Source organism: Octopus bimaculoides, chromosome 2 (genome assembly GCF_001194135.2).
Source record: "Octopus bimaculoides isolate UCB-OBI-ISO-001 chromosome 2, ASM119413v2, whole genome shotgun sequence".
Lineage (NCBI taxonomy): Eukaryota > Metazoa > Mollusca > Cephalopoda > Octopoda > Octopodidae > Octopus > Octopus bimaculoides.
This window is the reverse complement of record NC_068982.1, coordinates 129,003,181-129,017,432: the sequence shown is the minus strand read 5'-3', so window position 1 is coordinate 129,017,432 and position 14,252 is coordinate 129,003,181. Positions and strand designations below refer to the sequence as shown.

Genomic DNA, 14,252 nt, shown 5'->3' with positions numbered 1-14,252 from the left:
TATGTATATATATATATATAAGACTCTGGTCAGAATTAATTATGTCTATGGAAATCTGGGGAATGTTTTATTTTCGTGGAAGACAAGCAGTTGCTTATGTTTGCAAGTCCCCTCTCTCCACACTGCTGATGTTGTGCAAGAGAAATACCTCATGTTGCACAAATAATTAATTTAAAATTCTATTGAGATGAAAAATTGTATTTTTATCTATGTAATATTTGATTTTCTTCTAGAAACTACATTAAGTTTCAATTCTTTGTATTCATAGGATTTCAAGAGTTCTGCTTTTGAGGAACGTCTGAAGCAGGAAATTCAATTCCGTGAGGGAAAGATTCATTTCACTAGTGACGTTGGAAGTACAAGTGAATATGATTCAGAACATCCCGAGGATAAAGTATCTGTTGGTAAAGAACATCCCAGAATAACACAGACACTGAAAAACTTCCGTTTAATTGAAGGTTCAGATGTAACATTTGTCTGCAAAGTAACTGGAAAACCAAGACCAAAGGTTTGTTTTTAAAAATTTATTAGTTTTGAATATATTTTGATTGTGTAATGAAATGCTTATTTTGTTGTGTTAACTCCTCAGATCTGATGCAGGGGTTCAGCTTCATCATCTTTAAATGTCTGTCTTCTATACTGGCACGAGTTGGATGTTTGACAAGATCTAACAGGCTAGAAAACTATGTCATGCTCCAATGTCTGTGTTGGCATGGGTCTACTACTGGATGCCCTTCCTAATATCGAATACTTTATAGAGTGTCCTGGGTGCTTTTTTGTGGCACCAGCATTAGTGAGTCACCATGTGGTTCACAATAGTAGGATTCTGTTTGACTGAGTAGGACTACAGTAGAGAAGGTGGAAAATTTTATGCTAGATGATAAACGGAAGGGACTAGAACAGGTTTCTTGCTGCAGAGATGATACAAAGCTGCTCATATTATACAAAAGTGGGAAGGAGTAAATCGGGTAAAACTGGAAGAGAAATAAAAATGATGATGATGATGATGATATGGTACCAGAGTGGGGCTCTGGGAGAAGAAGAACTAGATGGGTGGGTGGGTAGTCATTGCAAGCGTGTAAGTAGAGGATATTTATTATCTTCCCATTTGTGAAACAGAGGCACCTTAACAAATCACTCTTGCCAGTTTTATACCACTCACTTTCAACAAATAGCTGGGAACCTGTAACATTTTACTTTCTTTACCTCAACTATGCTTTTACTTTTGAATATAATTTCTGCTTTCGTACTGCAAATTAAAAAAATAATATTTTTATATCAAAGAATTCAAAGATTTTTTCTGTGAAGCAATAGGTGCTTTATAGTTATTTCCATTTTTAAAAATTCTCATTTCATTTGTATAATACTATTTCTGTGAAGCAACAAGGGAGCCTCTAAGTAGTCTCTTGACCTGACAGATATACCAGAGAAAGTATTGACTTTCATCTGTTGCTTTTAGAGGATGAGAAATATATTAGTAAAATGTATTGTTGAATATAATAGTCATTCACTGAATCAGATTCTTAAGTTTCTTGCTGTAATTGTGTAATATTGACAATAACGAGTTTCTCAATTATGCATAAATTATTAGAGTTACTGAGAAGTGGAAAAAACATTTTAGAATTAATCCCTTTCCACTGATCATAAGTATAACAAATGAAACTGTTTCCATTGTACAACAAAGCTACAAATCTTGTTTGTTGGTGTTTTATAAAGAGACAACAATGATATAATTTTTTTCTATATTTCTATCTAGATTGCTTGGTACAAAAATGGTGTAAGAATGAAGCGTTCAGGACGTTGTGACATGAAATATACTCATGATGGTTACTGTACTCTAAAAATTCGACTTGCCATACCAGAAGATGCTGGCCACTATACAGTGCTTGCAGTGAACTCAACAGGAAGGGACACATGTTCTGCAGAACTCTATGTAGATTCTGTAGGAACTATTGATGCCACTTCATTTGTTGAACCAGAAACACTAGAACGAATGCTCAAAAGGTATAAAATGATATGATATTTTAATGGATTATATAAAAAAAAATCACAAAATTATTATATTAGTTCTTTTATATCTTAATATAACTTTTCAAAGTTAATTATATTTTTGTTTGAAAGCAAGTGACAAATATTACATTTTTACCTGATTTGAACAAAAATCATAAAATTATTTTATTTGCACTGTTATATTTTAATTTAACCCATTAAAGCAACAGTTAATTTTATTTTTGTTGAAAGTAATTGATCCAATTAAATAATCCATAGACAGTAAATTTAATAAATTTATCCCTTTCTTAATTTACCTATTAAAAGTTCTTTAGAACTTGCATATCCCTTTGAAATGTGCTGCTAGCCAAACATTCACCTCATCTACTTTCCATAACTCAAACACTACAAGCTAATAAAACTCCCATCAATTTTATAATTTTTGTCTTTAAATTATAATTATTATTTTTTCTTTGATAGAGACCAAGATAAAATTAATCAAAGTGCTGGTGGCGGTGGAGTTTTTGAAAAAGCTTCAAAGCCCGCCTTCCAAGTTATACCAGAAAACCAAGAAGCCCGTGATGGTCAAACTGTAAGATTTGATTGCCTTGTGACTGGACGACCGTATCCTGAAATTAGTTGGTACAAAAATGAAATAGAAATGCGTAGTGATGACTACCACAAGGTAAGATGTTTTCACTGAACTTAAATAACCACTGTGCTTAATTCTAAAACAATTGTTGAAGGCGTTTGTAAAATAAATATTTTAATCTATCTGAAGTTTTAATCATTTTATAACGATGTCTATTCAAATTCATTGCCTTAAAATTACTCTAGAACAAAATTTGTATTGAGATTAATTTCTGTGTCATAATCAATTCATTCATATTCTAATGAAACATGTCCATTGTTATCATTTTTTTCCTTTGATTATAATCTGTAAATTATTCACTATTTCTTCAGGTGGTTGTGAATGAAAATGGAATACATTCCTTGATAATTCTTTCTGCCACAAGACAAGATCATGGACAATATAGATGTGTTGCTCGAAACAAAGCTGGTGAAGCAGTGTTCTTCGTAACATTAAATGTTATGGGTATGTTAATAAAGCTTGAACATTTGATATTTTAACCTTAAAAACAAAATATAACATGCAAGTTAAGGTGCATGGCTCAGTGGTTAGAGCATCAGGCTCACAATTATGAAGTAGTGAGTTTAATTCCTGGACTGGGCCGTGTGTTGTGTTCTTGAGCAAGACACTTTATTTCACATTGCTCCAGTTCACTCAGCTGTAGAAATGAGTTGCAATGTTACTAGTGTCAAGCTGTATCAGCCTTTACCTTGGACAATATTGGTGGTGTGGAGAAGGAAGGCTGGTATGTAAGGGTGACTGCTGGTCTTCCATAAACAACCTTGCCCAGACTTGTGCTTCAGAGGATAACTTTCTAGGTGCAATCTCATGGTCGTTCATGACCGAAGGGGGTCTTTACCTCATTTACATGTTATATGTACAGGTGACAACTACCATGGATTAGTGTTAAGTTTTCAATTAGTGTGTCGACTATCAGGAAAGCAAAAGATATCTTTCTCTTAATTGCCATTTATTAACTTTATCTGTCTCATTTCTTGGATTAAAGATCTTTTGTCAAGTTTCTCAGTTACAGCTTGCACTAATAAGGTATTTAAAAAAAATCTGCAATGTCATTACAGTACAAGAAAATTTTTATCAACATTTATTAGAGAATTAGAGAATTACTGTCGCTTTTGTAATAATTTTAGCTTTATATTTTGTATAGAAGAGTTTATAGTTGCCTGTAGCACAAATATTTAGTGTTGTCTGTATTTTTATGAAATTTCATTTTCATATTTTTGATATGCTACGTTCTAGCATGAGATAATCAAAACATTTCTTTTTTAAAATTACAGAACGACAAGAAATACATCCACCACATTTTGTTGAACGTCTTCAAAATTATAATGCTAAAGAAAATCAAACTGTCACTTTGACTTGTACTGCAGTTGGTTGCCCATTGCCAATGATGAGTTGGCAAAAAGATGCCAGGATGCTTTCCTCTAAAGATTATGAGTAAGTACTTTCTTTAAACCTTTCTCCAATTTTGATTTAAGAAAAAAAAAAAAAACAAACATTCCAAAACAATATAGATGTAAAATGTTATTTTTACTAGTGTACACTACTTTAGCAAATTTAACACACCATGTTGATATTTGAATCAGTTTACATTAAGGATGATAGCTATTGTTTTGTAATTAATTTGAAAAGAAAAAAAGAAAAGTTTGTCGAAATGTTTCTTCAAGTTATGTTATTCAAATTGTTTCATATTTTCTCAAAATATTTTACAGTATACTCTATGTTATGTTTAATTCTAAAATGAATGATCATCTAGAAATGTGTTTGCATGTGTGTGTGTGTGTGTGTGTGTGTGTGTGTGTGTGTGTGTGTGTGTGTGTATGTGTGTGTTTATGAAAGAGAGAGAAGACATATAGTTATATCAAATTGTAATTAAATTTACTCAGAAGTAGTTTATGTAACAGTATCTAACAACTTAAGTTTTAATAATCTGGAAACATCATATTCAAATTCAAAAAATTTTTGCCTCTTTAATCCACAGTATATCTACTGAAAATGGCCGTTCTACATTGACCATTAAAAATGCCACACCAGCTGACTCAGCTTGGTTTCAATGTTCTGCTGTCAACGTTGCTGGATCTGCCCTTACACGAGCTAGACTCAATGTTATTGGTAATCTATTATAACTTGTTACTTGCTAATTTTCTTTTATATGATATTTTTGCAAAAGTTCTAATAGTAAAACATTTTACAAATGTATATATAATTTCATACATGGACAAAGTGATTCAAAAGAGTATTTGCTTCATCTTCTCTGAAGTTAGCACCAACATTTTCTTTAGTCAGTCAACCCATTATTTCCATTATTATTTTGAGATAATGTTCTTGGGGTAGTTTTTGTTGATGCCAAATATTTGCTGACAAGGTAATGAACATGAACATAATGAAAAAACCTATAAAAAAACATTTTTCATTGAATGCTTCTATCACTAAAATAGGGTGTATACTTTTACATGAGGTAAACCTCCAATTTGATGGGTTAACTACAGCCTGTTGTACAACTCTTAATTTCTGTGAACTGAATCAAAAGTTCTTGCCTAATCAAACATGGTTGACAAATCTAAACCTGGTTTTCCAATACATGTAGCCAGATCAATAACCCCAGGCTATTGAGACGGGCATCTCAAATTAACTCTTCTCAGTATTGAACTGCAGTCACAAACTATAAGCTTTTATGGTTACAGATACTCTAAAGACTCTTCAATCTGTTACTATTGTGTTAATTATAAAATAATAATGTGTAAAAACTTCATTGGTAGGTTTTATGTATTGTGTTTGCAAGACCGTAACAATTTTCATAAGTAGTACATTCATAGATAGTTTTGGTACCTTTCTGATGCCACAATGTTTATTTGTCCAGATTGTCTTGAGATAGAATTAAAGAAATTTTTAAACCTTCTGAACTAATAACACTTAACCAATAATGCAGACAATACAAAAAAAATGACAAAATAGAGCCAAGTTTGTTACTTCTGATGAACAACTCTGTGATCACAAGTCTTTCTCATAATACAATAATTAGTTTAGTCCATTGTTTGGGTCTCTTTCTAGGATAATTATGAATTCCTTCACATCAGTAACAAGTTTGATTTATATAAATTACATTAAATATTATTTCACAGTATCTTTTTAAATTTTGAATTCCAAAATGTTTGTTAAATTCCATGATTGTGTGTTAAAAAATTTAAATTATCCATTATTAAGGTAGCTTAACATTACTACATTAATTTTATATAGTTAATTAACTTATACTAACACTGACACTACATTTGTTTAATGCATATTGTTTTACACATTTTATCCAGTTAATGTCATATTTTTGTCTTTCATTAAAACTTTGTCACATTTTTTTTAGGAAAAGGTCCACAACAACCAATTACAACTCCAGAAGCACCAATGTTTGGAGTTAGAAGGAGTACTTCTCCGTAAGTTACTATTCTCTATATTATTTTATTATAAATACTTTTGGAAATTATATAAGCAAATAACATGGTACTTCAGAACCTCAGAGGCTGCATAAGGGATTTGAATACAAATATTGTTATTTCATTAATAATTATGTAAAGGTTTTGTTTTGTTTATTTCTATATTTAGCTATATGTAGATATGACGAGAGCTATATTTCTTTTCCTTACCTTCAGCAACATTATTAACCAAAAAGAATTTTAAAACAAAACTCTGAATTCACAATAAGGCAGTTATTAGTATCATTATCAGCATTGCTATATTTTCTGTTTGTTATTTTTTGATGTTTTGGAGGATTGTTTCCTTATGTAATTTAGCTTATGATCTTCAATTTAAATAAAACTCATGTTATTTAACAATACCATGCAATTTTGTTTGGGATTGTTTACTTTTTAGTTACAGGAAAAATTTCTGTCTTTTTCAATTACATTATGTTCTAATTCAGATTATGACGGAAATATTTCCTTGCTGAGTAATATATAAGTGAAATTAAATAGATTTGATTTATTTTCCTTTTGATTTCTCAACACTTTCTAGTTTTTTTTACTGTAATTGTCGTCTGGTAATAGTGCTTAAATTATCAACTTATATTTCTTTAATATTTCCATCTTTGCCATTAATGTGAAAGAAATGATCAGTTACCAGATTATTGTTGTTTCATCAATTAAAAGTTGTAGGTAATTATCATATAGTCTGCTTAGCATTTTCTATGAAATTTTCTTTAAATATATCATAGAAATAATAATTAAAAAATATTGCTTTGTGTTTTGTAATCAGGAATGACTTTCATTGTAAATCTTATTATTTGAGAGCATTGAAAGTAGAATATATTGCAGTGAAAGTTAATTATTAATATTTTTCCATTTAGCAAATATGAAATTCAACCAATTGGTCCTGTTCAACAAATATCTTATGCAACAGAACATGACAGTGCAACTCTGCGACTTTTGAGAGAAGATCCTCTCAGAAGGTTCGAACTGAATCTTTAGTTGGGAATGTTGTGTTCAGTTTTAAACAAAATATTTTGTTTGGTGTTATTTGTTCTGAGTAAATAAAATGACTCATGGAATCATCAAAGAAAAATAGAATTACAATTCTATTCAGAGAACAGAATATAATAACACATATATTGATTAAAGCAGTGCAAACATATCCTCTGATAATTCTGTTCTATTTAAAATTCCATCCAACCACTAAAGAAAGATTTTCATTTATAAGAGGTTTTACATGACCACATTTTTTAATTCAGAAAGAAGTTCCATCTGAGTCATTTTATTTAGTAATCTTTTTTAATCAGCTAATTCTTATTAAATAGATTTTAAATCGTTTTGTTTTCTTGAATTTTATATCTTCATGCTTTTATTTTATCTTATTTCTTCATGTTTTTATGCTTGACAGTTTTGTTTTTGTTTTAGTTTAAACTGTTGTTTTCTTGTGTTAGTTTAACTATTTCAGCTCATTTGTTTGTTACTCTTTTTGTTTTACCACATTATAAACTAACAGTTAAAGTATATAATATAAATAGGATTTGTTTGGCAATGAAACACTTTTTAATTACTTGCACTAATTGCATAGAAAGTAATTTAAATTTCTTATTTAAAATTTTCCAAACACATTCTTTCAAATTCTACACATTCTTTGTAGCTTCAAAAAAAAAAACCCAAAAAAAAAACAAATAATTGATTAAAGAGGAAAATAGGATTTCTTATTTTTTCCTCCTTTCTCTTCTTATAAATGAATCCATAACAGATAAATGATATGTGAAGCAGATTCTTGAAATTATTATTGGGCTTATGTATCTAAATTATTGTTAGGCTGCATGTAGATATGAAAATATATGAGTTAGTGGCTACTAACTCATATATTTTCATATCTACATGCAGCCACTTAACATAATTCAGTTATCATTGATTTAACTATTTAATAGTTAAATTAACAAAAAATTTGAAATGTGAATTCTGTTACTATATAATTTTAGTTACAGATTGATAATTCAATAAGTGCTTTTCAAATATTGTGAAATTCTTTATTCCATGACATTCTTTAAAACCGTTAATGGAATTATGTTCCCACAATATTGTTTTTGCTTAATGTTTTAATATTTGATATTGATTTATAAAATTTACGAGTGAGACATGGTCCATGGTCCATCAGTGGGGTGGTGGTAGTGGTGGTGGACTTAGTAACTCCAAATAAGAACTGACTTATCTAACCCATGCAGGCATGGAAACGTGAGTGTAAAATTACACTGATTTAGATATAGTTTATGTGCACTTTCAGATGTGAGAAATTTTGAATATGTTGGCATCAAATTGTAGAGACTGACAGAAATCTGGATGAAATCTGAAAATTGCTAAATATAATTTATGTAGCAGACTGTGGCAAATATTCATTCTATGGTGAAGTAAAAGAAATATCTAATTTACATTCAATTTACAACATCTAAAGACTGGTGACACTAACTCTCATTAATTTAGTGTCATAGTATACTCTAATTAGGTGTGTGTGACACACACATAATATTAATTCTAATTAAATTAAAACTCTTACAAAGTATGTAAGAACATTTTAAAATCTTTAATTTTTAGGATAATAGAAACATCTCAAATAAATTAACAAAATATATTAATTTTTTACTTTTTCCATATATTGTCTTATTTCACTGATATTTACTAAAATTTTATAAAAGTTGTTATATTTCTAAACCTGTACATTTAGAGAACTTTTGTTATTTGACATAAAGATGGACTTAGAAGTAGTATGCTAAAGTAATTTTACCATCTGAAATAGTCCATTGATTTAAAAATGCTAACTATTTAAAACTCAAACTAATTTAAACTTTGTACTAATACTTTCTAGAGTTTGAAAGTCTTCTTTTTTTATAGAAGTTTAATGAGAAAAGCTTTAAAGTTTTGTTCAGAAGCTTATTTAATTATTAATCAGCTTTAGTACCAACAGTTTAAAATTTAGTTTAGTTATTTTTTTTATAAAACTCGTTGATGATTTGTTTATTTGTGATTCTTTTATGGTTTTTACATATTAATTGTGTTGCACATCATTTATGTACCAGCTAATATATACCAATAGCCCTTTATATTTGTTTCTAGCCTTTGTTTTCTTTATTTACCCATGTTACCAAAATGTTACTAGAACAAATGATAATGTTTTGCAACATTTGGGACATCATACTAAAACCAATTTAGTCAATTGTTTCAGTGTGACATATTTTAGATTCAAAGCTATTTGCTGTACATATGTAAAGATTAGCAAAGCATTGCTGGATTTTCATATTTTTCTGATTTGTTGTAATTGGGGGACTGAAGATTTATCAAGAAAAACAATCAATAGAGGTGATTGAACACATTTCTCTGTATCATTAATCACTTAACTGTGGAACATACCCTAGAAAGTCTTTAATAATTAAAAAATTCAATACTATATGTGAAACTCTCTTTGAAAGTAATTCGCTTCATATAACTTATGTGTTGATTATTGTCTCCAACTATACATTTAACATGACATAGACAATACAGGCATACTAAATACCATACAATATAAATTCTTGATTTATTAGAATTATCCTATTGAGGATGTGTCATAATTACCAAAAGTTATTTAAAACCAATTCCATATAAGAATACATGCTAATCTCAAGAATTAAGAATTGTTTAAAGTTAATATGCCATTAATGAAAAGGACAGGCTTATTGTGTGGAGATAAAAGGACAATTATGGACACATGTTTCTGCTTCAATAGGTTTTATCAGCATGATAATTGGTTAACCTTATTTCCAGTAGTCAAGGAACTTAGAATTATGCAAAAAGAGTAGAACACATTTATAGCCAAAGAAAAATATTTGAAAATTAAAATATTCTGTTGTCAGCCTTGATACCTGAAATTAGTCAATATTTTTCATAGTTTAATTATAACCACTTCACAAATTGAAAACTATTGCTTGCCTCATATGAATGGTATTGATTTTATTTTCAAATGAAGGTTGAATTAAGTCATTCTTAATAGTATACATTAATAGAATAATGTATATTGCACATGTACATAAATGTTTAGTAGATTAAACATTCTTAATGACTTAAGGTATGATGCAACAAGAATGGTCTAGCCAGTGAGGAATATTTAGCTTCAGGTGAATGTAATTAATAAAAAGGTAGTTTTTTTCAAGAAGTTTTTCATGTTTATCTCATATCAAAGTCTTACATAATAACAATTGTAACTTATTTTGTTTTTCATGTTTCCTAAGATAAGAAGTAATTTTGTATTCTATGTAAGAAAATAGTTTACTAGTAGTCCTAGTGGAGTCCTTGAAAAATATCTTAGTAGCTGAAACTTTATGTTATAGAAAAATAAAAACAAATGTTTAATTATATTTTACTTATCTAACAAACACAGTAAAATATAGCATAATTTTCATTTGACAATTGTAAATGAGTAGCTAAAACAATTTAATTATTACTAATGATCAAAAAAAGGTGAATAAGTTTGACTTACAGCATGAATGATTTTATTCTGAAACTTTAGAATGCATGCATTGTTTTATATCTAAAAAATATTTTTTAATTATAAAGTAACTTTTGATAGTTCTAATTAATATGTTCTATTACCTTAATGATATAGTATTTATTGGCTAGCCACAAATCAGTTAGAATATGTTTATTTTGGGAATTAGCCAACCACAGACAAAAATAAATTTATTGACTTGTAAAACAATAATTTTGACCAAGACTGTCACTATTTATGCCAAGTAATTACCATAAGATTGTGATAACAAAACATAGCAGAATGCTATTATATGTTATTACAATAATTGGCCAACTTTGTGACTCTATACTATATATTATTTTAAATTACATGTGTATATATGTTAGAGCTTCTTTACAATTATTCTATTTAGGTGAGCACTAAAAATGCTTTAAGATTATCTCTAAGGTTATATTTTATTTTCAAAGTTACTTTAATATTAAGTTTAAATTATTCTATTTATTTTGAAATGAAAAATGATTAGTTGTTATTTTAATGAAAATATTGTTAATAAAACAATAAAATGCATTTTAAAAAATGTCTATCGTATTTCACAGTGAGGAGATTCCAGCTCCTATAGATGAAATGGTTGTTTGTGCACCAGCACCAACAACTGAAACACCAGTTGACGGTCAGCCTACTGAAGACGAACCAGCATTCAAACCTCCATCTGTAGCAGAGGCGAAGTTGATTTTTGATCAATCTGGCAAACCACTGCCTCCACCAGCAACACTTCCAAGAGTACAACCTAAACCAGAATTCATACCAAAACCTGTACCAAAACCTGCACCAGTTCAGGAGAAATTAATTTCACCCGACAAAAAAGTGAAACCTGTTAAAGCTCCTGTTCCTGTTCCAGTTCCAGTTCCAGCTGAATCAACATTGCCACGTGGAGATTCACCACCAAGGTTCATAAGCAGTTTATTACACATGCATGTTGATGTAGTTACAAAACAATATAAAAATATTTTGTCAACATTTAGATATTGATGGTTTGAGTGTAAATCATTAAGGAATCTAATTTATAATAATTCATTATTCATACTTTGTAGATTACTTTTATTTATAATAAATACATTATGTCCATTTCATAATCTGTTTGTTTTTCTCATTTATATACATATTTTACTTTTGCACATGATATTACAAAAGCACAATTAAACTGTTAATCTTTTTATAAATGGTTCTATTCATTTAGTCACAATATTATTATTCTTTTATTAAAAAATTGTTTCATAACTTTTCAAAATGGAGTAGTAGAAGTAGTTCTTCAAATCACAATAAAAATATCATCTAATCAATGGAAAGCATGTTTAATATTAAACATTATTTAGTTGAGAATGTAATTATTTATGATAGCAAATATCTTTCTTCCAACAACAGCTATGAAATTCAGGAAGAAGGACCAGTACAACAGATTAGCTATGCTTCTGAGATAGGAAGCGCTGTGCTCAAAATTGTTGATCAAGTGGATATAATGAGGTTTGTTTCATATTGTGATGGATCTAGATGTTAGTGCTATTCATGCTGAAAAATATTTTGTATGATCCTTAATTAACATTAAACAAATCCATCTTGTTGAAACATGCTACTTTCATCCCTTAAGCAGGTTTCCCTCCAAATCCATAACCATAACTTTATTCCATCCTTTTAATATTATTAGTTTAATGCAAAGTTGCATCAATAATTGCATTCTGTTTATCAAAAAGTAGACTTCTTGAAAACATCAAATGTTCAAATTTGAATAAACAGAATATGGTAATATATTCCCTATATGCAACATTTCAGCATTAGAACTGACATTTTTTACACCCTGGAATGAATACTGTTTAGTTTATATTGACTTTTTATTAGTCATAATATTTCTCTTATAAATTGTCTATTATTTTTTTTTATAACATCTAAATTGCTAGAAATAACAAATATTAATTGTAACATATGGAATGCTTGAATTGATATTTTGTTATATAACAGTAGATTTATTATATCAAAGTATACTTATTGAATTGTAACATGTTTTGTAATGCATTATTTAGTTCACTGTAGTATATATATTTAGAAAACTTACCTACTAAATAATACTGTACTCTTCCCATTAAAGTAGATAGTTTTTTCCTTTCAAGACTTCTATCTTTCACAACCTGCTTTAGGAAGTCATGTTGATCTCTCATTTTCATTGACTGCTTCTTTTATGTGTGGCTTTTCCCAATGATTTTTTTTATCTCATTGTCTTTTAAATTTTTTCTAATAAAATTCGGTTTACATTTATAGAAACCAAATTTGCATGTTTATGTGAAAAAAATATGAAATAACATAGTTTTATTTGTGTTTATGATGACCATAACATTTTCCAAAACTAATTGTATATATATTTCGTTTGTTGGTTTGGAATGTATATATATATATATATATATATATATATATATCTGTAAATAATATGTGACAATTATTCGGTAGCCATGATAAAACCCCGGTATCCAAAACTCGGAGGTTTATCATGGCTACCGAATAATTGTCACATATTATTTACAGATTAATTCCTCTATTTACATAATATCAAGGTCTATTTCTTTCTTTTGTTGACCTTTCTATCAATATTATTTAATATTGCTTTCAGGATGGTTACAATTGTTAAAGTTTCACCAGTGGAATAGCATAACAATATCCAGGATTATTATGTTTCAATAGGCTCATTTAAACAGATTTATATACCAGTACATCTCCATTCCATTTCAAAATTCTGAAAGACAAATATTTCATTAGATTCCTGTTAAACTCAATGTAATGTAAGGAGGAATAATTCATAGCTAGCTTGTTGGAATCATTTCCTTTGGGGGCACACAGTACTGAGCACTTTATAGGTGAACTTGAAAGTTTAACAAGATTATTTGGAACAGTATCATTTAGTTACAAGTAGTCAAGCTAAAAGGTACTTACTAAAGTGGTTGCATCTGTCAAAGATTCTGATTCTATGTTTAAATACTTAATTGAGGCTTTAATGCTGTTCATTATTATTCAGTTATGCACATCAGAAAAGATTACTATTTGACAGCGTTGAAACCTCATTTAAATATTTAAACGTGCTATTAGAATTTTGTGGTAGATACTACCATTTTGACAAGTATTTATTAAAATTCTGAAATCTTTCATGCAACAAAATTAAGCAAAAACAGCCACAGTTAACTCATTTATATCTGATTCATAGACATATGAGACTACCCATCCCCTTCTCTGCTCCCAATATTGTAAAAATTAAAAAGATCTATTTAAGCTACTCAGCACTATTTACTTCATTGCCAGCTAAAGGAAAATAATCTCAATAAACTAGCCATAAAGTATCACTCTTATATTGCTTTAGATGGTGCATGACAGAAACTAGTCACTCGTTTCATGAAAGTTTGAAATGAAATGGAAATAGTGGTACAGACACTACCTAAACAGCCCTTTTGAGACTTAATAATCTTGAATATTATGTTATTCAGTTTTACCACCTTGAAATCTATATGAAAATAATTACTTTTCTGTGTATTGAGTTTTCTCTATTTGTCTCATGTTGATTCAAGTTACTGTGTGTGTGTGTGTGTGTGTGTATGTGTATTAGGCACAGGAGTGG

At 29.0% G+C, this 14,252-nt stretch overlaps 1 protein-coding gene across 1 annotated transcript in view; it reads left to right on the top strand.

Annotated features, from left to right (window-relative positions):
• LOC106877301 (titin) overlaps nucleotides 1-14,252 on the top strand; it is a gene marked incomplete at its 3' end in the record, with an annotated part of 606,785 nt that overhangs the window by 30,746 nt on the left and 561,787 nt on the right. Inside the window, exons 33-42 of the mRNA XM_052965881.1 lie at nucleotides 269-508; nucleotides 1,757-2,004; nucleotides 2,470-2,674; nucleotides 2,953-3,085; nucleotides 3,916-4,075; nucleotides 4,620-4,750; nucleotides 5,994-6,063; nucleotides 6,972-7,073; nucleotides 11,197-11,547; nucleotides 12,023-12,121. Coding sequence (XP_052821841.1) covers nucleotides 269-508; nucleotides 1,757-2,004; nucleotides 2,470-2,674; nucleotides 2,953-3,085; nucleotides 3,916-4,075; nucleotides 4,620-4,750; nucleotides 5,994-6,063; nucleotides 6,972-7,073; nucleotides 11,197-11,547; nucleotides 12,023-12,121 — 1,739 coding nt within the window. The remainder of the gene's footprint in view (nucleotides 1-268; nucleotides 509-1,756; nucleotides 2,005-2,469; nucleotides 2,675-2,952; nucleotides 3,086-3,915; nucleotides 4,076-4,619; nucleotides 4,751-5,993; nucleotides 6,064-6,971; nucleotides 7,074-11,196; nucleotides 11,548-12,022; nucleotides 12,122-14,252) is intronic.